Source organism: Puntigrus tetrazona, chromosome 10 (assembly GCF_018831695.1).
Source record: "Puntigrus tetrazona isolate hp1 chromosome 10, ASM1883169v1, whole genome shotgun sequence".
Lineage (NCBI taxonomy): Eukaryota > Metazoa > Chordata > Actinopteri > Cypriniformes > Cyprinidae > Puntigrus > Puntigrus tetrazona.
The window spans coordinates 10122209-10149741 of record NC_056708.1 but is presented as its reverse complement, the minus strand read 5'-3'; the positions used below and the strand labels follow the sequence as shown (position 1 = coordinate 10149741).

The window sequence follows — 27533 nt, the reverse complement described above, 5'->3', positions numbered from 1 at the left end:
ATTGCTTCACAGAGGATTCGGCCTTCACACATATGACATGAGGAGAGATGCTTTCCAAACACATGCTCCAAACTCCTGTCTGGTCTTTTTGTCTGAATAATATCATTCTCTCTGCTCAAAATTAGTGGCTAGGTATTACTTTTTAATATAGCATTAATAAAGAAATTTTTATTAAAAATCAGTTGCTTTAATATTTTTTGGTTGACACCTGGGGCCCATTCTTCCAAATATGAATATTTCTCTGCCACATGGCATTACTTTTGGTACTAGTCTCTTTAAGCCATATTTGTAATGTTACAGGCAGCTATTCATAGTCATTTTTTATAATGACTGTAGCTTAGTTTTTCAAAAAAGGAGTAAAGGTCATATTCGTTCAAGAGTAAATAAAGTTGTTGCATTATTTTGAATTACGTTATCTTTCCTTTTTATACATACAAGTGTCTTATCTCTGCTATAATCGCTCTGATGGTACACACTCAATCTGAATATGACTGGGAAAAAAAATATTTTCCAGGAAGAAAATTATGATTAATTGCTCTTTTTATGTAAAATGATTCGCAAGAGATGTCTATATTATTATAGGATAATCTTTAGATTTTTCATACTCTACTTTATTAAAGCCGTTAGGACTATCTGAAAGTATCACAGATAAGGCACGTTAGAATAATGGGAAAGATATGCATGTGGAGTGTGTTTTGAAAAGGCATACTGAATAAGTACAACATGTGAAAGCCGCTTAATATTTTATTGCCCTGACTGAGGGAAGCCTCTCCTTTCTGAAGCAAAGGCATCCCTTTCTCAAGCATTCCAGCTGTCTGTGAGAGGCAGTGAGGGAATCGTAGATCTGCATTGGTATCTATATCATAATATTGTGCACTGCTGTGTTAAAACCATTGTGACAATCTGCTCTTCTCCTGTTTTGCAGGTGTAAAGAAACCTTGGCAAGATGACTTTGTTTAATGGCTTTGGGAAAAACACATGTGGACAGTTCCGGATGTGGGTATTCTGGAAGCTGAGAATGCTTTTTGTGCTTTGCGTTGTAGTGGAACTGTTAACGGTAATGGTTGGTGGTGAGGGCACACCAGGTATTTTGGAGCTCCAGTTAGATGAGGAGCAACCTGCAGGGACAATAGTGGGTGACATTAGCGCTGGTTTGCTACCTGGAGTTACAGCTTCTCTATACTTCATCTCTGATCATGAAGGCACCGGGATCAGCAGTGATCTCCACATCGATGAGACCACAGGCATCATCAAGACTGCAAGGCGACTGGACAGAGAGGAAAGGGACCATTACAGTTTTATAGCAGTCACTATGACAGGTTTCACAGTCAAGGTCTCCATCACTGTAAATGATATCAATGACCATGCCCCAGCATTCCCTAGGAAAAAAGCCACTTTGAAGATCCCAGAGCAAACGGCAGTGGGAACTAAATTTTCTCTTGAGCCTGCCACTGATGCAGATAAGGATCAGCTTACCGTACAAGGATATCAGATCAAAGAAGGCAATGTGGGACAAGTGTTTCGTCTTGAGACCAAAAGAGCAGCAAATAAAGTTCTTTACCTTGACTTGGTGGTCAACGGAGTCTTGGACCGAGAAAAGAGATCCTCCTACAACTTGGTGTTGGAGGCCTTTGATGGTGGATCTCCAAGGAAAACTGGTCAGATGACTCTTGATATTTTGGTGCAGGATATCAATGACCATGCTCCAACTTTCAACCAGAGTCGCTATAATGCCATCATCTCTGAGAGCCTTCCTCAGGGAAGCAACATCCTGCAAGTTTTTGCAACAGATGCTGATGAAGGGGACAATGGCCTTGTGTTGTACGAGATAAACCGGCGACAGAGTGACCCGGACCGCTATTTTGTCATCGACCCTCGCTCTGGAATCATTACACTCAATAAGCTTCTAGACTACGAAGTGAGGAAGGTTCATGAGTTGGTTGTCCAAGCCAGAGATAATGCAAGCCATCCAGAGATAACCAATGCCTTTGTTACAATTCATGTGCGAGACTACAATGATAACCAGCCAACCATGACCATTATCTTTCTCAGTGAAGACGGCTCACCCCAAATCTCAGAGGGTGCCCAGCCGGGCCAATATGTTGCAAGAATCTCTGTCTCTGACCCTGATTACGGCGAGTACTCCAATGTCAACGTGTCGCTTGAAGGAGGTGATGGGAAGTTTGCCCTGACTACTAAAGACAGTATCATCTACCTCATCTATGTAGACCAGACTCTGGATCGGGAAGAGAGGGATTCCTATGAGCTTCGTGTCATGGCTACTGATTCAGGAACCCCTCCGCTTCGTGCAGAGTCCTCATTCACAATTCATGTCACCGATGTAAATGACAATCCGCCTCTCTTTGACCAACAGGCTTATAAGCAGACCATACCAGAAGTGGTCTACCCAGGTAGCTTTGTGCTGCAAGTAACCGCCAGGGACAAAGACCAAGGTCCCAATGGTGATGTCCGCTACAGCATCCTACCAGACAAGAAGACTCACGCCAGTTGGTTCACCATTGACCCCATCACAGGTATCATAACCACTGCAACCAAGCTGGATTATGAGACGGACCCAAAGCCGAGTATCAAAGTAGTGGCCACTGATGGAGGACGACCACCGTTATCCTCCACTGCTTTGGTAGAAATAGACCTCCAGGATAGTAACGATAATGAGCCAGTGTTTGAAAGCAGCATCTACAATGTTTCAATCAAAGAGAACACGTCAGCAGGGACCTGCTTCCTTGAGGTAGGAATGACTATGTTTTCTTTTTGTGTGTGTGTTTTTGTGATAATTCATAGCTATGATTTTTTATAGGTTTTGCAGTGTTAAATGTAACTGAAACAATTACTAGGGCTGGGTATCCATCTTGATTTCCTTATTTTGTTTATTGGAAATTATGATTCACAAGCTGACAATTTGATTCTGATTTGATTTGTAATTTATTTCAGTTATAAAGTAAATTGTACTGTAAATGATGTAAAATATACAGCATGTGTACTGATTATCATTATTAAGAGTCATTATAAGTTATCACTAAGAGTCATTTGTTAGGTTGTGTGTTTTTGAAAAATAAAGAATCAAGATTTGTACCCAGTGCTATCTTTGGCTATAGCAGAAGGAACTATTTTACATACCATCCGATGTCTTGAAACATAATTTAGTAGTATTGCATATATTTGTTTTGGGTCTTTTATCTTGCTTGAAAGATTCATGGTTGTGGAGCACTGAAAATTTGTAATTTCACTCACCAAGATGATTTGTAATTATGACACACGATTAGCAGATGTTGTCCTCTCATGGAGACTTGCAGAAAGAGTTGCTTGGCAGATGGTAAAATTGTGCTTTGTTGTTCTTTTGAAATGTTGGTTTAAGTCTGTTGCCATGATAATTGTTGCCACCATGTGGCAACTGAGCCAACTGTGTTCTCAAGCTGTTGTTACCCCTGTGGAAAAGAAATGAAAATTAGGGCATGTATTCTTTTTTTCCTTCATTTTTTCCTCAATAATAAGCAATTCCAGACTTCAAAGGACCTCTGTAATGTCCATTTCCAACAGAAGCATCTGTTGAAAAATACCCTCCAGAACAAACTTTGTTAGATAAATACTGGAATTCCACATTGTTGCTGGTTCATTTAACTTATATTTGGAAAGAGTCGCTGGTCAGTGTTTGATGGAATTTGGTATGTGGGTTCACAGTATAGAGAAGAAGTAGAAGAGAGAGTGAAAAAGACAGATATAAAACAATAAGAGAGAAGTAAGCTTTGCCACACACATAGAGGGATGCATAAAGTCATGAATAAATAGGAAGCTGGAGGTGAACAATACAGAATAGAAGATAAGTTTAACAGAGAGCCATTAAGGCACACAGCAGCACAGTTGGTTTTTTAGTAACCTTGCAGTAACTTTCATTCTAGGATTTTCCTTATGCTCTCACTGGACTAGGCTAGGATTGGTTTTTGGTATTTTTGCATGTGTACCATCAATGGTCACTGGTTCTGATCCACTAAGTGACAGAACTTAGCTTGTCTTTGTATTTTCTGCTCTAGACATTGTAGAATTGTAGTTAATTTTTGAATAATTATTTGTCCCATAAAGCTTTTCATACAACTTGAAACTTTGGAATGTGGAGTAATTTATTATAAAACTGAGCAAATTTACTAAACAGTAGCACCATTTTAGAAAATATTTCAGCACAAAAAAACTACATCTTATTCTTGCATCCACTGTCATCTAGTTTAACCAGACCCTAAAGATAGAGCGCAAACAAGTCTCCTTTTTATGTATATTAGGATCATATTAAATTGCCTCGATCACTTCCCACTACATGCCTGGCATAATTATAGTCACACTATTACAGATGCTTGTATATATTTTCTGCTGACCATGGCTATAGAAAATCAAATAATAGTGAAGATTATTATATCTAAGATGGGGAATTGTGGCTTGCCTTTTGTGTGTACAGATTGCATAATCTTTTCTGCGATATCATAGTAAAACGCACACCAAAACAGGCTCTTTTCACTGATTTCTTAGTGAATTTTAATTAATAAAGAATTCTGTTTCATTAGTGTTTATACAATAAACTAATGTTACATAATAACATTTTTAGCACACCTCAAAATAAACACGTATTTGTCTATAGGAATTTTAAGACGCTGATTAGTAGTCGTGAATGAGAGATTGGATTGATGAATGTATATTTTCAGTAGTTTAAATTTCAACCACTATCCCCCCAACACAAACACTCACTGCTAGTGCAGCCATTTCCTCCAAAAACATGCCTGTTTAACTTAGCTTATCTATAGAATAGAATGGTGTATTATTTACACACTGCTGAAAGAGAAAACTGCCTTTTATTTATATTTCGGTTTCCTTTCTTCTCCCTTGAGTAATTTCTCATGGAAGCCGTCTGCTCTCGTTTTCTGTTCATTGTTCAGGCCATCCGACAGGTTTCGTGAGTAGGACGTGCAAACCAAGCCCTATTCGGGACGGTCCCCGGTTAGAGCGTGTTGGGATAAGAATGACCCTTCTGTATGTATTGGACTGAGGTCTCTCCACCCAATGCGCTCATGTATCAACCTTTGGGCTTTTCCATTAGAACTGTTACACTAGCACTTTTACACTGATCTCAGAACAGCTTTCCATTGAAGTGTAAGACATTGATTCAAAGACAGTGTACATTGTCCACCCATTACTAAAACCAAAGGTCAGTTCCCTCGTGTTCCCATCTGATAATACGTCTCTCACTTTGCAGCCTGATGCATTTATAGTGTCTTTTATAGGTGGTCTGGAACATATAAGTTTAATTCAGAACAAATGAGAGAGAAATGGACTTACACCCACTCAGGACAAAATATAGACAAACAAATCTCCCAATGTCATCAAGAGCATATCATTCTTTCAGTATGTGCCTTGATTACTTTCACATTTGAGAGAATCTATAATGTTTACGTTCGCTTCTCAGAGAAAGAAAGATCTTTTCCTGAGTCGTGCCTTGGCAGCTCAGGGTTGGGTTGAACTGGACAGCTCTTCAGTGCCTAAAACAATTCATTTGTATCGTATGGATTTATTGTGTGCTACGTATTTCTTTTTTGGCAGGGTAGAGAGTTTATGTTCACAGGTGCAGCTAGTGTTACATTCTCCACATTAAACTGCAGAAAACACTTTTCTTCACCTGTCGGACTAAATGTATGCGCCGTTGTGTTGAATGGGATTTTTCTCCTATAGACTAATCACATTTAATAAACTGGGCATTGGAGAACATCTGGACCGATGCTTGTAGAGGAAGCTACCTGGGGAACAGCTTCCTGTAACAGAAGACCAGTCCCCCGGTGGGGTGACATTAAAAAGTGCCCTACTGGAAACATGATCCATACTGCAACTACCTACACAGAGTCTGAGCCATTCGGCAATAGAGTACACAAACCTTTTTTGTTGTCTGTAAATGGTGATAAATATCTATGTGAGTTGTTCAAGTGTTTGATAAAACCTCAACCTCTTTATGCCCAATAAACCCCTTTCTAATAAAGCAAGACAATTAGTAAAGTCACTAAACAAACGCATCACCAGTTTTATGAATGTTCTTAATCACAAATAGGGGTTGAAATCTCAGTCCTGTGGACATGGGGTGCCAGTATGCCTCATTTGTTCTCACTCCATATGGCGTGAGGCATCAGCCTTTTCTTCATTTTGCTCAGTTTTTCCAAATTATCAATTTTTTGTACTTTATAGGCATTTACAAATATGCATTTCTTCATGACATTTACCAGGTGCTTTTATCCAAACTGACGGAACAAAGGGGCAATTCGTCAAGAGCCAACAATATTCATAATATACCATGCTATAGGTTTATTAGATAGCTACATTAAAAAGCAAGATAAAGATAATGTTATTTTGGATGTGAGTGCATATTCCATGTAAAACCGCTTTTTTGTGTTTTTTATCAATTTAAAGTTTAGTTTAGAGGTCATTTCTCAAAAAAACTGAATCAAGTATTCCAGAGAGACTCCTGATTTCCAATCTTCTCACGCCTCTTTTGTTCCTTTATCTTCAATTCTGTTTGATTTCCTCATCATTCTTTTATTTCTCTCTATATTCTTCACACAGATTGTTTGCGTTTCCTACCACTCTTGTGGCTGTTCGACCTTCACTCATTTGCCGATCTCCACTGCTTTTGTCTCAGGGTAAAGCAGAGCAGCTGTGGCTGTATCTGGTGACATAGTGTTGAGACTGGCAAGCTCAAAGGTTTCAGGGGCAGTGGTGCTGTTTAAGATCAGCTAATTGAATTTCATGATGTGTTGAGATGACTATTACCATGTATGAATCCTTAGGGTCCAGAATGTTGCTGTTGGAGAGTTGCTTCACTGGACAGCAGGTGGTTGATGGCTTTAGAGGTGATGATTCCTTTGTGCGGTGAGGTCAGCATTTTGGATAATTTTCCCAGAGTGTCATATTTGATATAATAAGAGATAAAGATAAAAAACAGTGATGGCCAATCATGATTGTAGGTAAGTAGAAGCCATCTGGACTTTTTCTGGAGATGGTTAAATGCGATCCGGAATGTTCTCAGGAGATATTACATTATAATCGAGAAACCCAGCTTCAGTGAAGACATAAAGTTTTCGTCTGAGAGAACAAACAAACACAGCAGTAACAGGATACACAAGTTTGTTTAGCATCTCAACAATGTAAATCTGCAAACACTTGTATTTTCCATTTCTCATTTGTCTACTCAGTATTACAATAGTTCCTGTTACAAAATCTGAAATGTAGACATCCGCAATTTTCCACTGTTGTGTCTTGGTTTTGTTATGTCTCACATGTATAATTCTTTGTGGTCAAAAGGAGATTTCAGAGCAGCAATACTCAAAGCGACAGGGGCGCCTAGAGCCTATCAGATGAGACGAATGATGATAATTTGCCAAATAAGAATAATTAAATACCATTTAAAACTTTAATAGAAGCAAACTTTAATCCTAACGATGTTTTTCAGCTTAGTAGGCTATAACTCTGCCTCTGTGGACATGGTTTAGTATGGAAGAAAACAGTTTTGGTAGCCTTAAAGAGCTGGTTCACCCAAAAAATTGTCACATTGACTATTTTAACAATGACCTTTCTGGGCCTTGAACATGGTAGTTGCATTTCTGTCTATGCAGGGTTAGAAAAATTTCATCAAAAATATCAATAATATTATAAAATCCAGTAGATTTACTTTAACCTTTTAATGAAAGTGTAAACAACATATTATTTTATTGTCTAGTAAATGTCTAGTTTACTACTATACAGTAATTTTTTTATTTGTCTACGTTATTTGTGTAGTTTATTGCCTAATAAAAGATGCCATATTCACAGCCTTGTACCTTTTGAGGTGTGCATGATGCATGTGCATGTGAGATGTTGAGAATCCCTATGGAGAAAACAAACAGGAAAAACTATAGTGAGCTGACTCACTATACAGCTGCGATTAAGAATCAACTTACATTCTTCTGAGGAGCACAAAATATGATATTTTAAACAAAAATTGTCAGAATATTTACTTTTGGGGGAACTGTCCCTTTAAGCATTTTTTCAACAAACACCCCTCAATCTCTTCCCCTCCTGCTAGCTGCTGTAGTTCAAATCTGCTTAGCTAGTTTAGATCTCAGTGCTGAGGGCAAAACTGCATCCAGTCAAAGAGCCTAATGAGGCTCAAATAAAAGCGATTAGAATTTAGCGAAAAGGAAATTAGGAGATGGGTAATTGCTCACAGTCTGCCTTTATTTCACACATACACTACCGATATTCACTACCAACATTTCTCTCTCCTTTACCCTCAATCATTACTTTCTATTTCAGACTAAAGTATCGTTCTTTCAATCTATGGTGTCCATCCTCCAAAATAAGCAGGCCTTTCCCTCCCTTTTTAAGCCTTTTCCATCAAAGAGCTCAGATGAGTGAAATTTAATTACAAGGCTACTGTGTGCACCAGACGCAGCCAGTAATAATACCTGCAGTATTGATTTAATGAACAGGTTGAGGCGAACAGTCCATTAAAGCCCGCAGACCTACGCTAAGGTTGGATTAGAGCGTGAACCACAGCATGGCACTAGTAATCTCTTCTTCTTTCACTCACTCCATCTTTACGGTCCTAAACAATTGCTTTTATAAGCCGACATGCCAATAAACAGGGCACATATACACACAGTGCCATTAATTGTGGTCGCTTTAACCCATCCTTGCTTTGCAGACTGTCAGGCACCTAGATTATCCCTCCAACACACCCAGTAATCTTGCTGTCACCCTGGTGGTCTCTTCTCTGACCTCCATCCCACTCGGTTGATGCTCTGCCAGCTCTTCTTTGTGAGATCTCGCCACTTTTCTGCCACTCATTGAACCCTCTGGCCTTCACCCTCACTCGCAGGACTGTTATTTCCCTCCTCGTGCTGCCATTACATAATGCCCTGTCAGTATTTTTAAGGTTTGTTTGCATTACTTTTAAGAGGCTGTACATTAACCTGAGGTTTTTGTTTGATGGGAAAGGGAGCTTACTGCATTTTTCCAAACCTCACGCTGAGTTGATTCATCTACCCTTGGCAGGGTTTGGGTAAACTTGTTTGAGTTGGCATCCAAGCGTGGTTCTGCAAGATTTAACTCTGTGGAAAAGACCCTGACTGCCGAGGAGAAAGATAAGGAGGTGCTTCTACTCAAAATTCACACATTTTGCCTGTTTTATTCCCCTCAAGCTGTCATATTCATTTGGAGTGACTTATAATCAAGGTCTTAGATCAGCGCTTAAGTACTGATTTACGTACACTTGCATAGCTTATTTTAGTGCTCGTCTTCAGAAAGCATATAAGCGTAAAAATGTTTGGAAATTCAGCTGATTAGATGTTTAAAGTATTTTTATTCTAGTGAAAATGGCTTTTTAATCCTTTCATGGCAATATAGTTTTTAGCCCGTTTGTGTAGTTGCCTCAGTTTGCTCATTACTCTGTGACACAAATGTTACAGTGTGTTTTTTATCCTACCGTTCAAAGCGCTTTCAGCTGGCATGGCCCTTTCTTTTCCAGTCCACGTTTGTTTCAGATCAAGAAAGGACGGCCTCTGTAGGCCAATTGAAAATACCTTGGGCTGCAGAGCCTGGAAAAATAAGATTGTCGACCTCACGTCTCTGTCAGGGTGATCAAACTTGTGCGAGACGCTTAAAAGTATTACAGTGAATGTTGGAGAGAGTTCCAGTAGCTGCGTTTAGTCTGTGTGCGCCAGGCTTTGTCTGCTGTCACTCATGGCTTGGAAGGAAAAAAACATTAATCTGAATTCATAACGCCTTTTCATATGGAGCTTTTACTTACAATGGTAGTAAATGGAGCAGTATAAAAATGTGCGCTACTGTATACAGGCATAAAGAAATCAACACTTTTATTCAGCAATGATAAATTACATTAATAAATAAGTGACTTGCAATTGGACTTGCATCTTTTTTTGTGGTATAACGACATTATCCACAAATTGCTTTTATTTAATCGTAACTTGTACTGAACCTGAAATAATCCTTTAAAACGATTGCAGTCCTTGCAAAATACTTCTGCCATGCAGCTGTGGTGATAATGATTCTCTTCTACACAACAGGTGATGATTTTGACCCTTGTTGAATGGCCGTCTATGGTGTGCTGGACCATTCATCATTGTTCCAGTAGCACACACTGCTCTGAGCTCAAGTGTTTTGCCTCAGGATGAGTTTACCCCTGGAATGCAGTGCTCTCGCTGCTTAGCGGATATGAGAGCGCTCCGTGATTGCAGTAGAACTTGACCGGATCATCTGGCTCAACCTGCTCCACCTGCAAGCGGAGATCATTGACTTCTCATAAAGAGTCTTACGCCCCTCATAATGAGGTGGAGATGTTTCTTTCGCTCCGTTTCTTTTAAAGATTGGGTAGATGGGCCAGGGCTGATCAAACAGAAACGTCCGATAAGATCTCTGGACTCTTGAATGTTCAATAAAAGCTCTCAGCTGTCTTTCAGTGAGGCTGTACCATTATTGGACAGTTTCCAACTAATCAATTCATATACAGGAATCAAACATGGATCATTCAGATCCAGGTGCTGAAAAATAGCAGCAATGCGTCCCTGGATAACCCTGAATCTGTGCCGACCGCCAGATGCTTGTGCCTGAATCGTTTAAGAGTGTATTCATCTTATGAGAGCTCTTATGAGTGGATACTACAGAGCAGTGTATGATGCTGTTAAAGGCAGCTGTTTATGAAAGAAGATGAGTTTTGTTTTAGTTGGCTGTTTGCACTTTCATACAGTTCACACATGCACTTACACATATAAATTACTACCCCATTATTGACATAGTTTAATGTGTTTGCTGCAGCAACAAATAGTGATAAATCAGCTTTTCACTCCCAGTTCAGATGTTCCTAGGTCAATGACATTTAAGAGTGTTCATACAAAATCTATTTAAAAAACTGTGAAGCAGAAATCTCAGAATTAAACTCAATGTATAATATTTTTTTCAAGTAACTATAGATAATTGCTATCTATCATATATATTAGGCATAAAATTATTTAAAATAGGGAATGTATAGTAATACAAAAAGATAATTTGAATGATTTTCTTGTAAAGACTTTGCTGATATAATTACTTTAATGAGGATTTTCATCATTGTGACATCAGAAGAGTATTAAATATTAAAATAAAATTTAATTTTGTAATCATTAATCAGCACCATATTCAGCAGTAATATATATATATATATATATATATATATATATATATATATATATATATATATATATAGTGTGTGTGCAAGAGAGAATGGAGAAAGATGTCGGCATGTGGTGTGAGTTATTAGCAAGGAATTGTGCCAGTAGTCATGGTTACCATGACAATCCGACAGCGAGGAGGAGGGAGGTGGTGTGTGTCTGTGGTGTGATTGTGTGTGTGTGTGTGTGTGTGTCTGCAGGGTTTGTGTGTAGGGGGTAGTAATTTGCTTTCGGCTGATGGCCTGGTTGGCAATGATCCCTTTTGTCCTTTTTTAGACATTTCTATATTTTATGCTGTTTTAGGTGTGTGTGTGAAGGTCTGCTTTATGTCTGTCCGTCCTCCCCTCAAGGACACGAGAAGTGGACTAATAAATTATAAGGGTAAGCCTTTGTGAGTAAAACTTGTGCACAAACACACACACAAATATGCAACGATAAATAGCCCTTCATTGTGGAAACAGAACCACTTTCTCACATCTAACATATCTTCTTGGATACTCTGCTATCTAGTAAACTACACACTCTTATCGGGCTGCCTGAACCAGAGAACTACATGAAAAAACAGAGTAAAATGGAAGCAGACAGTCTGTGGGCAGTGAGCCATGCTGGTATCACACTGGTAAAGAATAACACCAGCTCTCCCCAGAGATCTCCTCTCTACCAGAACAAAGAGCCGTCCCTTCCTCCAGAGCTCCTTCAGTCGCACAATCCGCCTTTCCACTGTCCGTCATCGGTCTCTTCTGGTCATTTTTAAAAGAAAAGGCTCTTAAAGTGATCTTTGGCTCAATTGAAACATTTCAACATTCAAATATGCATTAAATAAAACATTAAATGAAACAGTGTTGAAATTTAAATTCCAGAGTAATATCTGGATGGTTTGCATGATGTGGATATTTGTGTTGCAATACATATTAGTTATAATTGTGACTGATGTTATGTCATCGAGGTTTATGTACTTATTTGACTGAACCAATTTCCCCCCAAACTTGCATATTTTGTGTGGTTGTTGAGTATCAGGCTGTGCATTTATACATTTAAATGTGGGGGAGATTATATAGGTGTAAAACAATGGTTTAATTGCTGCTGTGCTGTAGATAATTATCATGTCTAATTATCATCATCTTGTTAAATTAAGATTCAGTAAAGTATAGAGGAGCCATGTGTATAATTAGGTAAAAGACAGCTTGAAATCACTGTGGATTTTATCATTACCAATATCTGATCAGAGAAGCTTGCTTTTATGTTTGAATTAGTGAAATAAATATTGATATGAGCTGATTATCTGTCTTCGTTTTGCTGCTGAGTTATAATAATAACAATAATAATATATTAATGCCATCAAATTATAAATCTTGATTAATCCCATCCAAAATTAAAGTTTTTAATTATATATTTTTATAAATATATACATGCATGTGTGTGTATTTATATAAACATAAAAAATATATACATCACACACACATATATTATGTAAACAAAACTTTTATTTTGGATGTGATTAATCAAAATTTTTAGTTTGACAGCACTAATTCACACACACACACACACACACAAAATCATAATTTTAGATCATTTGCCACTCTGTTGTCCAAGGTGTCCAAATTTATACTGCCATTTTTCATTTAAAACCATAATTGGTTAACCACTATTACCAGTACCTCTAACTCTTTAATGTCTTGCAATTCTCGCAGGCCATCATTCATAGCCCATAGACACCTCTAGAGTCATTAACACTTGTCTGCTGCATGCATTTTCACTGTATCAAGGTCAAATTAAAATAGGCCTGTGTTTCATCATCCACAGGCTGCTAACGTGTCTCAGGATGTATCAGTTTGTGTTTTGTCAGTTGACTGAAGCTGGCTGTCATTTTATCACGCAACATCTTTTGAGTAAACTGGTTCCTTGTTAATTATTCTAGATTCAGTGTTGCTTTGTGTGACAGTACAGACCAATCAAGATGTGGGTCTCATCTAGTTTTGATCTGTAAGTGTGATGGAGCATAACGTCTGGGGTGATGTCTGCTGTCTACTCACTGGTTTTGACTGAGTGGTTAAGGGAAACGAAAAAAGGGAGGAAAAAGGACGGTTAGCTAGGTCTAGCAACCTTGTTACTATGGTAATCGACACCCATGGGATGGCAGGTGTGGGGGAGAAAACTGATGCAAGATTAGGACAAATCTTGGAGTGAAGGGCGACGGACACTGACAATAATTACTCTTGTTTGTAAAGTTTCGATTGTCCTTCTTGGACAAATTCACAATTCATTTGTCACTATGTTTATGGGTGCAAGTGGATGGCATTTCATTTTGCACGATGCCATTCCCATTCTCTAAAGTTTGTGATTGTTCGTAATGATTTAAAACTGGTTCTTCAGGCAGCATCTCTTACATCAGCAGCTCTCTGTGATCCTGCTTGTGGCATAATCAAAACCCGTAGAAATTGTTTGACAAACTAAAGGAGCCCATAAAAAATTTTTATTTACCACAAGGGAAATTGATCTTAATCTTCGGCAGCCTTATTTTCCACCGTATGAAATCTGTACCTCCTGCCACACAGATGCAAACCATTATGCACAGCTAAAGAGAGAGCAAATCACTCCACCACAACACTTAAAAGCACAATGAAGGCATGTAGACACTTTATGAGCAATACAAAGTGCTTGCGCTTTCTGTAATCAAAGAAATCTGAGTTAACAGTCGTTCGGAGAGCAAAGCGCCACATCTCTCCCACCCCACCCTGTCTCAGAGCTGTGAAGTGATCTAATACAAAGCCCTTTGTCTGGGTGGATAATGATCAAACAGGCGGAGGGGATTTCTTGCAGGATTGGTCTCTGTTATATTTTTGCCCCTGACCTAATTAAAACACGCACACTGTATGATCTGTGAGGTGGCGTAACGGGAAAATCCAGTCTCCTGATGGAGAACACCACTTCCTTGCTTTCATCTGAATGCTTGGTTCTTTAAACAGCAGCCACCGAAGCTTCAGTTGGTTTGTAATCATTTGATCAATTTAATTTGTGCTGACTGCTTTGAGTATAGAGTATAGTATGCTATAATGCAGATTTTGTGTTATTATTTATTGGTGTGCACCAATATACTGGATATTTTATTGTACTGGGTCATTGCATATTCAAAAGCAATCTGTAAAACCACTAATAATTGAATATAAATGTAACACTGTTAAATGTAATCTATAAATATTATTTATATTATGTTAATTGTGATTAAACTCATCCAAAATACACTATGTAATCTAAACTATGTAATGTGCATATTTATTATGCAAATATAAATGGACACCCAGACATGTATATATTTAAGAAAAATGTTTATACATTCAAAATATATACTGTATGTGTGTGCATACATAATAAATATACACAGCACACAGATAAATTACGTAAACAAAAACTGACGCGATTAATCATTTGACAGCACTAATTGAAATACATTAATGTATAAAATAAATTCCAAAATTAAACACTTCTAAGCTCCAGTCTGGCAAGCTTAGAAGTAATGCAAAAAGAAGGGAATGCAAAACTGTTGATTGCTAACATGTAAAGTATTAAAAAAATACAGATAGGAAACGTAAGTCTTTGATGTTTTTATCAAGCTCTGCGTAATTCTTTCAGACTTTTAACTTTTTCTAATCTGAACAATGGTGCAATCGCAGCCAGGCTGCTTCTAAATGGAGCGCTGGACGCCAGTGAAGTCAGATGTTGCCGTAATTTTCAAACTGGATTACCTCATCTGTTAAAGGATCACTTCCTTCCTATGGAGATCTCAGAACAGGAAGCTAACACCTCATGCTGATCAGAGATATGCCGTCTGGGCCACAGTGCTGTTTCGATGCTTATCAGCAATCGAAAAAATTAGCATTCCTAATAGGAACATGCATTGTTGTACCACAAACAGTATAATAAGGGAATTTCAGAGGTGAAGCTGGGAGCTCACCTCCATCTGGAGGGTGTTTGGTGAAAAAATATTTTTGTAGCTGTTTGAAATTTTAGATTTTGAGAGAATTCATATTTACCCGGCCTTCTCGTAAAAGAAATCTGCACATGATTATTTATTTATTTATTTTACAGGATGCCATTTTTATCTCTCTCGCAAATGCATTTGTCACTGTTGCACTGCAGGGGAAAGAAAAAGAGGAGACGAGATGGGAAGAGAAGCTAGGAGAAGAAAGAAAAGAGAATGAGGGGGAGCATAGTATAATCATTTATTTATCTTTGGTATTTCTAACCTCCCGGCTCTGCAGATAATTGAGTTGAACAAAGCCGCAATTTGACGGTGCATCGTTAGAAGTTATTTGTTGTTATTTTTTCACTTCACCCAGAACAAGACCGATACTTTATGCGTGATTTGTGGGTATGTATTTGGGCACTGCATCGCATTTTACAAATTTTGTAAAGCATGTGACCATGTTTTTAAGAGTAGAGTGTCAAGTTTAAAATGCAACCTAATAATCTGCTAGCAATCGAAATGATAGCTTGTTTAGGGATCATATGAATTAGGGATGCATGATATTAGATTATTACTGTTATTTTTTAAATAATTTAGGCAGATAGCAGATGCTGATTCCAATATATGTTTCTTCTTGTTTTGAAACAATATCAACTCAAATTTTGTTTTGTGCAAAATATGTATTTTACTTTCAATTTATAGTAGTTTTAATATATATAGTAGGCTAGCAGAATCCACTAAGTAAATAAAACGCCTATTTTCTGATAATCATGTATCCCTAATATAAAGAGTACTTTCGGAATACACAATTAGATTTAATTAATTTTCACTGATTAAAATGGATGCATGTAAAGATACCTTGCATGGTCGGGTGAATCCAAAACTAGTTTAAGCATATAGAAAATCTAGTTGTTCAGGCAACTCAATGACTAGCTGATTTTGAAAATGTTGTTTTGCCCTAGTTTTGAGAATCAGACCCAGTCCAAGGTAACTTTGATGAGGTCTTAAATGAAACTCTGCAAGATCGGTACTTTAATTCTGGCACTTAGAGTATCCAAAGTCTCACAAAAGTGTTGACAGCAGTATCAAGAGTTGTTCAAATGGATTTAACCCTGAGCTCCTTTGGAACTTTGACCTCTGAAACTAAACTAGGCTTCTGCTGGTTGAACGTAGAAAACTTCTTCCTGAATGCAGTGGGAGCAGCTAGTAGTAATATGACCGCTGACATAATATAGCAAGTATTGATGGATCAGGCTGTTGAAATTTTGTAGTCACACAATAGCCTGGTTCCCTAGAGTGTATGCTGCTGTGCTTAGTTTCTCCTAAAAAGATTCCTGCAGGTTTTAACAGAGTTGGTGAGGAAACCATGATAAAGCAGAATCATAATCTGAACCAAAGTCGCCATAATTTGCCAGATTACATTACTCAACAAGGAAACAGCACATCATCTCACCTATTACATCCAAAACAATCCAGTCATGGAAAAAAACTGACTGTTCCCAGCTGCCGTGAATCCTTGTGATATTTTTTAAAAAGCTCTACTGTCTCCAGCCTAAACAAGTTGGGTCTACAGAGCCATTTGAGCTCTTTGATGTCACTGGGCACTTATGATTTATTTTAGGCTCGGCTCTGAATAAGACTGCTATGAATCTCAGTATCCCTTAAGCACATAATGTCTCCGGAGGGAATTCTGGTCTCCGACGTCTTGAAGTGTCGCTCAGTTCCTAACCGTGCAGCACACGAGGAACACCTGGATGTTCGCTGTGATAGCCACTTTTCATCATGTAAACATCCCAACCTTTGTCTAAAAGTGTGCTGGTGGTTAAAAGACACTCTTCATATGGTAACAATCATTTCACAAGCTGTTCGCATGCCACCAAAGTCATATACATCCTAGACTGTCTTTGAAATATTAAGAGGGGTGGGTGCCCTGAGCGAAACGTTCCCCTAAAATGGAAATATGCCACACAACCTTCTTTTCAAGGTAATTAGTCTTCTCTATTTATTTGTATAACAGACAACCAGGTCTATGGCAAATTTTATGTTTTATACATCAGACTCCCCATTTGTCTCCTGGACGTGGGCTCTGATGGTTTGGATTGAGTGCCGGACTCAAGCCCAGAACTGCGCTCGGATCCCTGGGCTTCACTCCACAATAGTGCCTTTATGTCACAATATGTCAGCCGGTGAAAACGACTCTTAAGTGGAATGGTTTCTTTTTGTTCTTAAGCAGAATTAGGTTTTATGTTGAATTGAAAAGAGAAACATTTGAAGTGTAATAGCGATTGTTCTGGTTTTGTGGGGTGATGTATGGAGTGAGGCTTCAATGTGTGGCAGAGCTTAATTTATGTGCCCTGTCTGGCGCTAACAATGTGAGCCTTAAAGACTTCCATCCCTCGCTTTCCCTTCCAGTATCAAGGTTTAAAGATTAGGAGTATTACTCATCTGGGTATTGTAGCAAGTTTCTTTCTTTCTTTCTGTTTTGTTGTAATTGTCCATCTGTCCTTATTAATGTTTTCTTTCTTTCTTTCTTTCTTTCTTTCTTTCTTTCTTTCTTTCTTTCTTTCTTTCTTTCTTTCTTTCTTTCTTTCTTTCTCTGTTTTGTTGTAATTGTCTATCTGTCCTTATTATTGTTTTCTTTTCTTTCTTTCTTTTTTACTTTCTGCTTGTGTGTCTTTTTCTGTATGTTCTTCTTGCCATTTTTGTTTCAGTTTATTCTTTCTTTCTTTCCTTCCTTCCATCCTTTAAACTCATTTATATCAGTTTGTCTTTGTTTCTCTTTTCTCTCTCTTGTCTTTTTTCTGTCCATCTGTCTGTGTTTGTCTGTTCAGCCTTTCTATCCATCTATCTTTCTTGTTGTCTTTTTTCTTTATACGTCTTGTTCTCCCATCCATCTTTCTTTTTTCTGTCTTTTGCCCTCTTTCTTTCTATTTTTATCATATTTAAATAATTTTGTCTTTGTTGCTATTTTCTCTCCCTGTTTTTTTCTGTCCATCTCTCTGCATTTGTCTGTTCAGTCTTTCAATCTTTCTTGCTGTCTGTTTTTTTCTTTTTATGTTTGTCCTCCCATGCATCTCTCTTTTTTTCTGTCTTTTTTCTTTTCTCTATCTATCAGTCTTTATCTTTCTGTTCATCTTTCTTATGGTCTACCTCTGTTTTCTCTCTGTCCATCTATCCATCCATCTTGTCTTTTTGTCATTATTTGTCTGTCCATCCTTTCTTTCTCTCTCTCCTATTCTCCTTCTGGGCATACACTTCTTCGCTGCCTGCATTTAAGCCAACACTTCATAGTTTTGGTTTAGCGACCGATGCCACTCCACATCTGGCCGCGAGGACACTAGCAGCGAAAATGGCAGTTTTGAGCGGACCAACACACCCCAGAGGATTGTGGGACGCTAAATGTTTCCCCTCAGCTGGAGGAAATGAGGAGTGTCTAAATAAAGCCAGTTTAAATGAATCATAGAGAACAGCATTGAGAGATTTAGCCCCTCTAAACCCCAGCAGACTAGACACGGGAGCACTATGGGTGCACGGGAGTCCAGACAGACATTTTAAGGCTTCCTTTATCTACTGCATGTTAAAATAAAATCTGGAGGGTTTTTGTCTCAACTCCAGCTGACGGTTAGGTGTAAACGTATGTTTCCGTGCATTAGTCTCTGCTGAACTAATTTGGCCTAATTCTTGGCATGACGGGGGAAAGGCAAAATATATTTGCTTTTGTTGGAATATACGTTTGAAACTCATGCTACAGTGATATTTAAGGTTTGCAGTACAGCACTGTATGTATGTGCTGCCAAAACAGAGTCCTGGGATTTGAGTCGGAGACTATTTTAAGGTCAAACTGTGGCGATGTAGAGAAGCTTGGCAGCTAGGCATTATCAGGTCACTGTTGATTTAGGGGAAAACTGTTGGGTCTGGAGTTTTAACTTACCTGCTTGTGCACCAGGGGAAACATTCTCAGTCTCTAAATTGCACTAATTTAACACTTTTAAATGCAATCTCAACATAAATATAATTTTTTTATATTGTGCATTCAGATCTTCTTTTCTAGCATTTAAAACTATTTATTTTATATTTTATCTTTCATTTGTTTAGACAAAATTGTTTATTTCGAAATTAACAGCCAGTTATCTGCATGTTGAAATTTCTAAATTAATAACTGAGATTCCACTCGAGAGTTTTAAAAGGAAACATGTTTCCATGGTGTTGATGTTCAGACTTTCTGAAACAAGAACATTAGCCTTCGTTTCCATGGTGTGGATGTTTTACTGGCGTTGTTTTAGGAAGACAGATTGAAGGGATCTATACTGATCCGAAACTTTCGGGTTGAGTTGAGTTTGGCTTAGTCTGCCTGGACAGACCACAGCTTTCAAGGTAGGAAAAGAGAAACGTTTCCAAGCAGTAACTGAGTATTTATGGAACAACCGTTTCCCTTAATGCATCCTTAATGTAGTGAAGACTTTGTGTCTTTAGGCTTGGGATCATTTCTTGAGTCTATCTAACCATGCAGCTCATATTGACCACGGTGGTCCGAAATCGGGAAGTGAGTGCTGAGTTACTCCATGACTCCGTTGTCAGTCAATTTAGTGGGAATGAAAGTGAGCGATTGAAAATATTGCCAGTAGAGAGGATATAGATATTGTTATAGCAGATGAATCACTACCTCTACCTGTCATTCACACACACACACACACACACACACACACACACATTTTGTTGTATATCAGATACATGATAGCGCTGCATATATTAACCGAAACATACCATGCCAATTTTGCCTCAGGTATAGAAAGAAAAAGATGGCATAGCATTCTCATATTTCCTCTTTTGGGGAATTATCCCAATCAGTACAGTTTGTCATTAGCAGTGTGCAAAAAATAAAAACCGGCCTTTTGGCTGGGCAAAGGCCAGGTGCCCAAGATCTGGGCAGTGTTACTCAAGACATTTAGCAGCCGGCCTTAAGTTATAACTCTACCTGACAGCTTTATCCTATGGGCCCCTTTCACTTTTTCCCCTTCACATCTCTTTTTTGCTCCACATACAGCCTTCATTTGTGGTGTGATGGTTTCTTTGGCGCACCGTTGTTGGTGCTCATTTTAACCAGTTCTTCCACTCTTCCTCAACCGTGAGAATGAGTCAGGCAGCTGTTTCAGTGGTGGAAATAAGTCTTTGAGATCTGCATGAAGGTGAGAAATGACTAAATGTTGTGCCTAGTTACTTCCCAGAGGGACTATCGTCTTTAAACTGAACCCTGTGCTGGAAGAGCGGTCAGTTTCTTTAGCCACAGGGAGTGTCTATCTTGTTCGCCCTCTTTTTTTCTCCCATTATTTCTTTTTCACACATAGGGATACCATGACGCTTGAATAGACAGACTGAGCGTGACCATGGATTGCAGCTTTTTTTCAGTTGTAACCTTAGAGCAAAAGTAGAGTATGTTACAAGAAAGAAACCCATCCTGCTTCAGTGCTTAATCAGAGTAAATCTGATTTTATTTCAAAGAGTTTTAGGGTGATTTACAATGCCTGTCACATCTGCTGTGAAGACACACTTTGAAGCTATGGTTTTGTTTCAGGATGTTACACTTCAACCCAACAAAACTACAAAAATGTACGTACAAAACTACCAAAAATGTTTAAAATGAAAGCTGTTTTTTTGTTTTGTTTTTGGTCTCCGCACAGCCAATTCTTGAGGTGCACCCGCTAAAACTGTGTTTGATGAAAGATCTGGGGCATGTCACATCTTCTGCCAAATCAGTAAACAGGCTACAATAGCTTTTAGCTTCAAACCATGTTTTCATAATGTCTACCTGATCTACTGATTGCTTTGAAAACTGAATGATGAACACAGTTTAATTTGCCTGTTATGCTTAAAGTATTGCTAGACATATGTGAAGTTTCTTAAATGAAACACACATGCTAGTTTTTGACCTTGCAGCTTTAAAGGGGCCGCGCATCACGTGAAGCCTCTTACTAAATGGTTTGACAGCATTTCTTATATTAAGCAGATTTCTGCCGCTTGAAGCCAGCTGGTGACAGATCTGTACAAGGTTGGCTTATATTCATTTAGTGTAATACACATACACATTCATTTCGTTCAGATTTACTCACTCTCGTGTCTATCTTTCTTAAACATAAAATAATGTATTTTGAATAATGTGTGTGACCAAACATTCGATGGTCCCCATTGCCATAGTATTTTTTTTCCATAAAATGAAATCAATAGTGAAGTAAATATTTTATCCGCCAGGCCTGTTGAGCCAAAACAAATGACAATAGATTTAAATATAATTGTAGATGTATTTGAGAGCCACCTTAGAGATCATAAATCCATAATCGATTTGGCAACCTATGTGTTAAATTAAAGTAAAGACATTTTCCATTAGTTCTCCATCACGGCAACATCACGTAATGGGAAAATGTGCATTATTAGCAACAATGATCTCACTCCAACATGCTCTTTATGCATCTGGTCTATTGGTTAATTTGTTTTCTCTGGGATATTTGAGAAAATTGTTTTAATTGCTATCCTTAAAACCTCCAGTTTTAACTGTTGTTTCTCAGCTAAGCATGGCTTGAGAAATGCATGCTAAACAGAAAGGGAACAGGGGACGGGGAGAGGGGGGACTCAGGGGCCCCTCTTCTGTTTCTCCAGAGAGGGTCTGTCTTGGCAGACATGTGTAAATATCTTTACATGTCTGTTTTATCAATCAGAGACTCTCCTCACGCGAGGCGCTGATTGGAGACCCAAGGCCATCTGTCAAGCCTGGATTTCAACAATTGGATTTTGCAAACAAGAGCACCGGCACTAAACACTATCACTCCTAAATGTCAGGCACTGGTATATATGTAGAGACCCGCTGCTTAAACATTACAAAGAAGTGAGAATAAATCAAGATTTGTTTGAAGAAAAATTATAGTTTCACTCCAGAAATCGATCACCTGGGGTTTGGGTTTGATTTAGGGTTAAGTGTTTCACCTCTTAGGTCACCAAATGGTGAGAGATAGCAACTAAGCTCCTGCTCTACTGATCGAATTACAATCACAGCTTCAAGGTCAAAGGTTAGAGGTCAGAAAGTAAGCGGAGGAATGCCAAAAGAGTCTGTAAAACTTAAAGCCACAATATATTTTTTAATATACAGGTATACATTTTATTTTTTTTTTAAAAATTTGGTAACATTAATGGAAACAGCTAGAGGTATACTGATTTGACACAGGTATTTTTAAATAAACATTTAATATTTTTATTTTGCTATTTTGTTATTTTATTTTTCATCCAAATTAACCAAATTTTTGCATATTTCTTTTTTCCTATTTTGGGTCTGCAAATGTCCAGAGATAGTAACTAGGCTCTTGCCTACTGATCAAATTATGCAATCACAATTTCAAGGTCAGAGGTCAGAAAGTGAGTTCAGAAATGCAGAACTATGCCGAAAGAGTCAAAAGAGAACCAATCATAATACCTAGCCACAAATCAGCACCAAAGGCCTTCCACTGCTTAAAACCTTTCAGTTATTCAGTTATCATGACAGTTATCCCACATTCTAGTGTCAGAAGTTGCCATTCGCAAACGACTCCCCGTTGCTAACATGTCTTTTAACATGGCTGATCCTAATAAGTACCATTCTTTCAGCGCAACGCTGTCTTAATTAGCCAAAGTGTGATGTGAAGAGAAGGCCAAACTGTTTTGGCTGGGCTTCATAACTGAGAATAGCAGAAGGAACTCCAGCCTGGTCTGAAATGAATCTGGTTTTGTTGCTTGTTTATGGACTGCGTTCATTTGCAGATGGCGTCTGGAAGCGATCTCTATTTTGAAACCCAAGATACGAGTTGTGGATTGCCATTGCTGTCTTGTTTCTTTTATGTGCAGCGCTCATCTCTTTTTTTAATCCATCCTCTGTATGGCATCATTATCGTCCCATAGCGAAGGTTTTGCTCTTTGAGCGGCGACCCATGAATCTTGGACGCGTCTTACACAGAACAGTGTCGGGCTCAGCTGTCATAACTTTGTGACTAATGTAAACTGGAATGCCGCAGCTGAGCCGTAAGCGAGCAGAGCGGAGAAAAAAAAACAAAACAAAATACAGAACAAAGTAAAAATTAAACAAACAGATGTAGAGAGAGACACAGAGCATGTGAACGCCGCCATCATCGGGCAGTCCATGAAAATTAATCACAACGTTTATGGCCCATATGAAATGATTTAATTTAATTAATGTGGACGGTCATAAAAGGGTTCCTTGGTGTCTGTGGTGCTACTCTGAATGCATTTTAGCATATAAGGAATTTCTTCCTGCTGGTTTTAACATTATGCGCTGTGAGAATGTTAGCAAGAGCAATCGTTCTGTCTTTGCTAACTTCATGTTTTAGAGCCATGGTACCCTAAAGGCTGATATTTAGGTTATGAATTATTATTGGCTCAAATACTTGGTCAGTCACAACATTCTGTGGGTCAGATTGTTTTCCTTTTTTTCTACAATTACTAATTTGCAGCATTTCACTAAACTGAGCATTTCACAGATTTCCTACAGAGCTATGTTCATTTAATATCTGTCAATGTGGTCACTTTTCTTTTGACATATTGAAAGACTTTCGTTTTATTAATAACAATTTCAACATCTGCCCAATCGATTAAAAAACACATAGCTCAAAGTGTTCATAAATTTATTGCTCGTAATAAAGCAGCTAAAGCTATTCCTAGTTTTGTTTTAGTGATATACTAATTATACTAGTAATACTAGTGATACACTGTATTTTCTTTTTTTCAGCTTGAATGGATTCATAGTAATATACAAATTTGTTATTTGTTAAATGTTTTGTATTTTTAATTTAATTTATATTTTATTTTTGCATTTTTTGTTGCAACTTGGATGGAAACAGGCAGTATTACTAATTTCTCAATGTTTAACAGTTTGAAGTCGACCCAGTCAGCGACCTCCTTGTCTTTTTGGCTTCTCACCTCGAAACGGGCCTTGACTGCTGACAGCTCGGACATCTCGTGTGAGCGTGACAGTGCCTGGGAGGAAAATTAAAACCCTTTTGATTGATTAAACCTCTTTGTTCCTGGAAAGAGCCCCTCTCGGACAAATACACAGTCCACTGACTCACGTTCAAGCTTGAGCTTTCCCATCACTTCTAATAGCTCCTTTTCCCCCGTTTCACTGCCTCTGTGAAGGCACCTCATCAGCAGAAACCCGAAGAGCTGCGCTGAGCTGATGTCATTGATTTAGCGCTTTCGAAAACACATCCTCGATCAGCCTGCTCGAGGTAACACGAGGATAGCGTTTGTTGTTTTTCGGTGGGTTGTTTGCGTTGGTGGCGGGTTTTGGACTGAGGTGTTTGCTTGGAAAGTCATTCGAGGGCATATTTAACATCATGAAAACAAAGAAACCACAAATTGTCAAATGCGCAGAACTGTTATGAAGTGTTACACTATGGAAATTATGGCTTCGACCGGTCTATAGTTTCCATCTATGGCTGTATTGACCACATTACAGGCTGATGTCATGCATTCAATCACTCCTTTTCAAAGATCTGCTTTCAGATGCCGCCACGTCCACCCTTTAACCCCCGAAATCCCATCTGAAGGAAGCCAGATGTGTTTTCAGCGTGACTTTCGCCGTTACCTGTAGCACTGACTTTATTTGTCTCATCCATTTCTCAGTTTGCAGCCTAAACCCACTGCCCCTGATCTCCGCTCCTCCTGAGAAACACAGCTTTGGGTTTTTTCAGTCCTGTGAAGGTTATTTCCCCTCCCTCCATGTCAACACCATTACACGAAGGGGAGGCCTGGACATAAGATCAGCAGAAGGGTAAACATACTCCAAATTGCAGACTCTCTGGAAGCCCGAAGAGCTAAACAAACAGACTATACTCTTTAACACACCATCCCAGCAGGCTCTGCGTCTGCTCACACGTCCGTCAGTGTGCTCGAGTCTGTGTACGGCTTCATTTGTAAGCATGTATTAATCATTACGTGCGAATGTTTATAATACTCAAATTTACCTCTTTATCACTGCACCTATCATCGTGCTTGGATAAGCAAGTCTATAAACTGTTTGGAAAAGCACTCTGATGGTTTAACCTTGTAGTTTCGCTTCCCTCTTGGGAAATTTCATGTCGTTTTGTTGGTTTATCTGTCCACTATCAGTGCAGTCAGGCTTTGGCATCACTGAGGCAGCACATAATGCTGCTGACGGTATCTCTCTGTGGTAACCTGTCAGGGGCTAACAGTCTCCCCGGGTACAGTTTCAGTCAAGCGCTTTAATAATTCAGTATTCTTCTTGAGCCAATGCTGAAACATTCAAGAGGCCATAGATTTTGTGTCTTGAGAATGCAAAGGCGTTTTAAGAAATTGCTATAATGGGCTTTGCCTTCACAACAGTGTTCTGTGAACTACTCGTACGGGTGATTTCATTGAAGGGTCATGATGATCTAATGCACATCTGATTCTGTCGTGCATCTCTGAAGAGTCGAGAACGTCCAAAATGCTTGTAACTGAAAGGTGATTCAGCCTGAAGATGTAGATGATTTAGACGGGAGTAAAGACAGGTCATGAGAATTTGCAGAACCATTTGTGTTAGCAACAAACAAAACAACATCATGTTTTTTCTTTCTTCTTTCCAATGTGTAGGTGAATGTCCATATGTCCAGGTCATACTGTATTCAAAAAACAAAAATATATTTATATTCTGATACATAGATTGGGTTTAAACAACATGTACGTATTGAGTATAGCTATATGTATATATAAATAATACATACATACATGTATTTTTTTAAAGAAATATAGTATTTATATATACTGTACACAGTTCACACACACACACATATTATGCAAACAGACTTTTATTTTAGATTCGATTAATTGCAATTAATCAATGTGACAGCACTCTTTTTTTTGATTAGGGTTAGGGTGTAGTATATTTATTTATAATGAAATGTATTTTGTATTGAGTATTTTTGTAGAGTAAATGTGCTTAATTCTCATTAAAATCACATGCTAAACATGATTTTGACAGGTTTTTTCTATCTTTGTCACACAAAAACAAGTATGTTCCTCATCAAGTTGCTTGCATTAACCTCTCATACCTACGTGCTTGAAATCTTCTTGAGGTGTACGAACCCCATGTGCTGGTGATTAGGTACGACCAAGGGTGAAAAGGTCAAGTGTGCTGCAGGAGACATGGCTTAACTGCTGCATTCGTTCTGCTCGCCGGCAACTGATAAATCCAATAGCGCTGACCCTCAGCTAACTTGATTGATTGCGATGTGTCACGCTGCGTGAAACGATCTTCCTTTGTAATGACATTCTCGAGTTCAATCCTTCACACTGATAGATGCATTTAAACATCAACAGGCTCCATAGGCTCCTTGACACCGCAGGTATAGGAATGCCTTATGCATATCAGTTTTGCTTATACTACGATTTTACGTTGGCCCCACTGATAAATTGTGTCAGATTCTTTTCCCCATTGCTCTTATGTTGGTTGATGACCCAGCAGATTTCAACTCCTGCAGCGTAAAGCGAGAAAGTAGTTGTCGAGGTGCTGTAAAGGGAACCCTAAGGTCACATAAAAAAGCTGTGCTTGTACTAGAAGATCTCTTTGTCACATTCTGGTGACCTTAAACTCTTATTCTGGAAGCCATTACCTAAAATTACCTCAGTATCAAAGGCTTTTTTCTGTTTTTTTTGGTCTCCTGTCTGCTTTTCGGTACTAACAGCTCTCTTCGCCAGCATAGACGCAACACTGAAATTATCGCCTTTGGATCATCTCTGCTTAGTGCTCGGTTCAGTGATTTGAATCAAGTGCACAAACTCAAGCAAAAAGGAACATTGAGGCTGGTTAAAGAAATTAGGCAGGAAGAAACAATGGTGCTTTTCCTGTTTTTGTAAGCCAAACAAATTCTGTTAAACATTCAAAATGTAAAGGTAAAGACAACTTTAACAACACGTGGGTCTATATATAAGATGCAACAAGATAATGCTAAAGACACACGTAAACACACTTATATACACACACTACTGTTCAAAAGTTTATATTTAATTTATTTGTGTGATAGTAAAGCTGTATTTTCAGCATCAGTACTCCAATCTTCAGAATCACATGATCCTTCAGGAACCATATATTGCATTATTATTATGTGATACATTTATTTTTTTCAGGATTCTTTTGAGTAATTTAATGTGGTATTGCTAAATTTTACTTTTTAGAGGTAGTTTAATAAGAATAATCATCATCACCACAATCATCATTATGGTTTATTTTTGTAAAAAGTATTCATGTTAAAATTTGTTTGTGATTTACTGATTTTTAATGTCTC

General features: G+C 38.3%; 1 protein-coding gene across 1 annotated transcript in view; it reads left to right on the top strand.

Annotated features, from left to right (window-relative positions):
• dchs1b (dachsous cadherin-related 1b) overlaps positions 1-27533 on the top strand; it is a 92423-nt gene that overhangs the window by 9152 nt on the left and 55738 nt on the right. Inside the window, exon 2 of the mRNA XM_043249926.1 lies at positions 926-2749. Within this exon, the coding sequence (XP_043105861.1) occupies positions 947-2749 (1803 nt within the window). The 5' untranslated portion in view covers positions 926-946. The remainder of the gene's footprint in view (positions 1-925; positions 2750-27533) is intronic.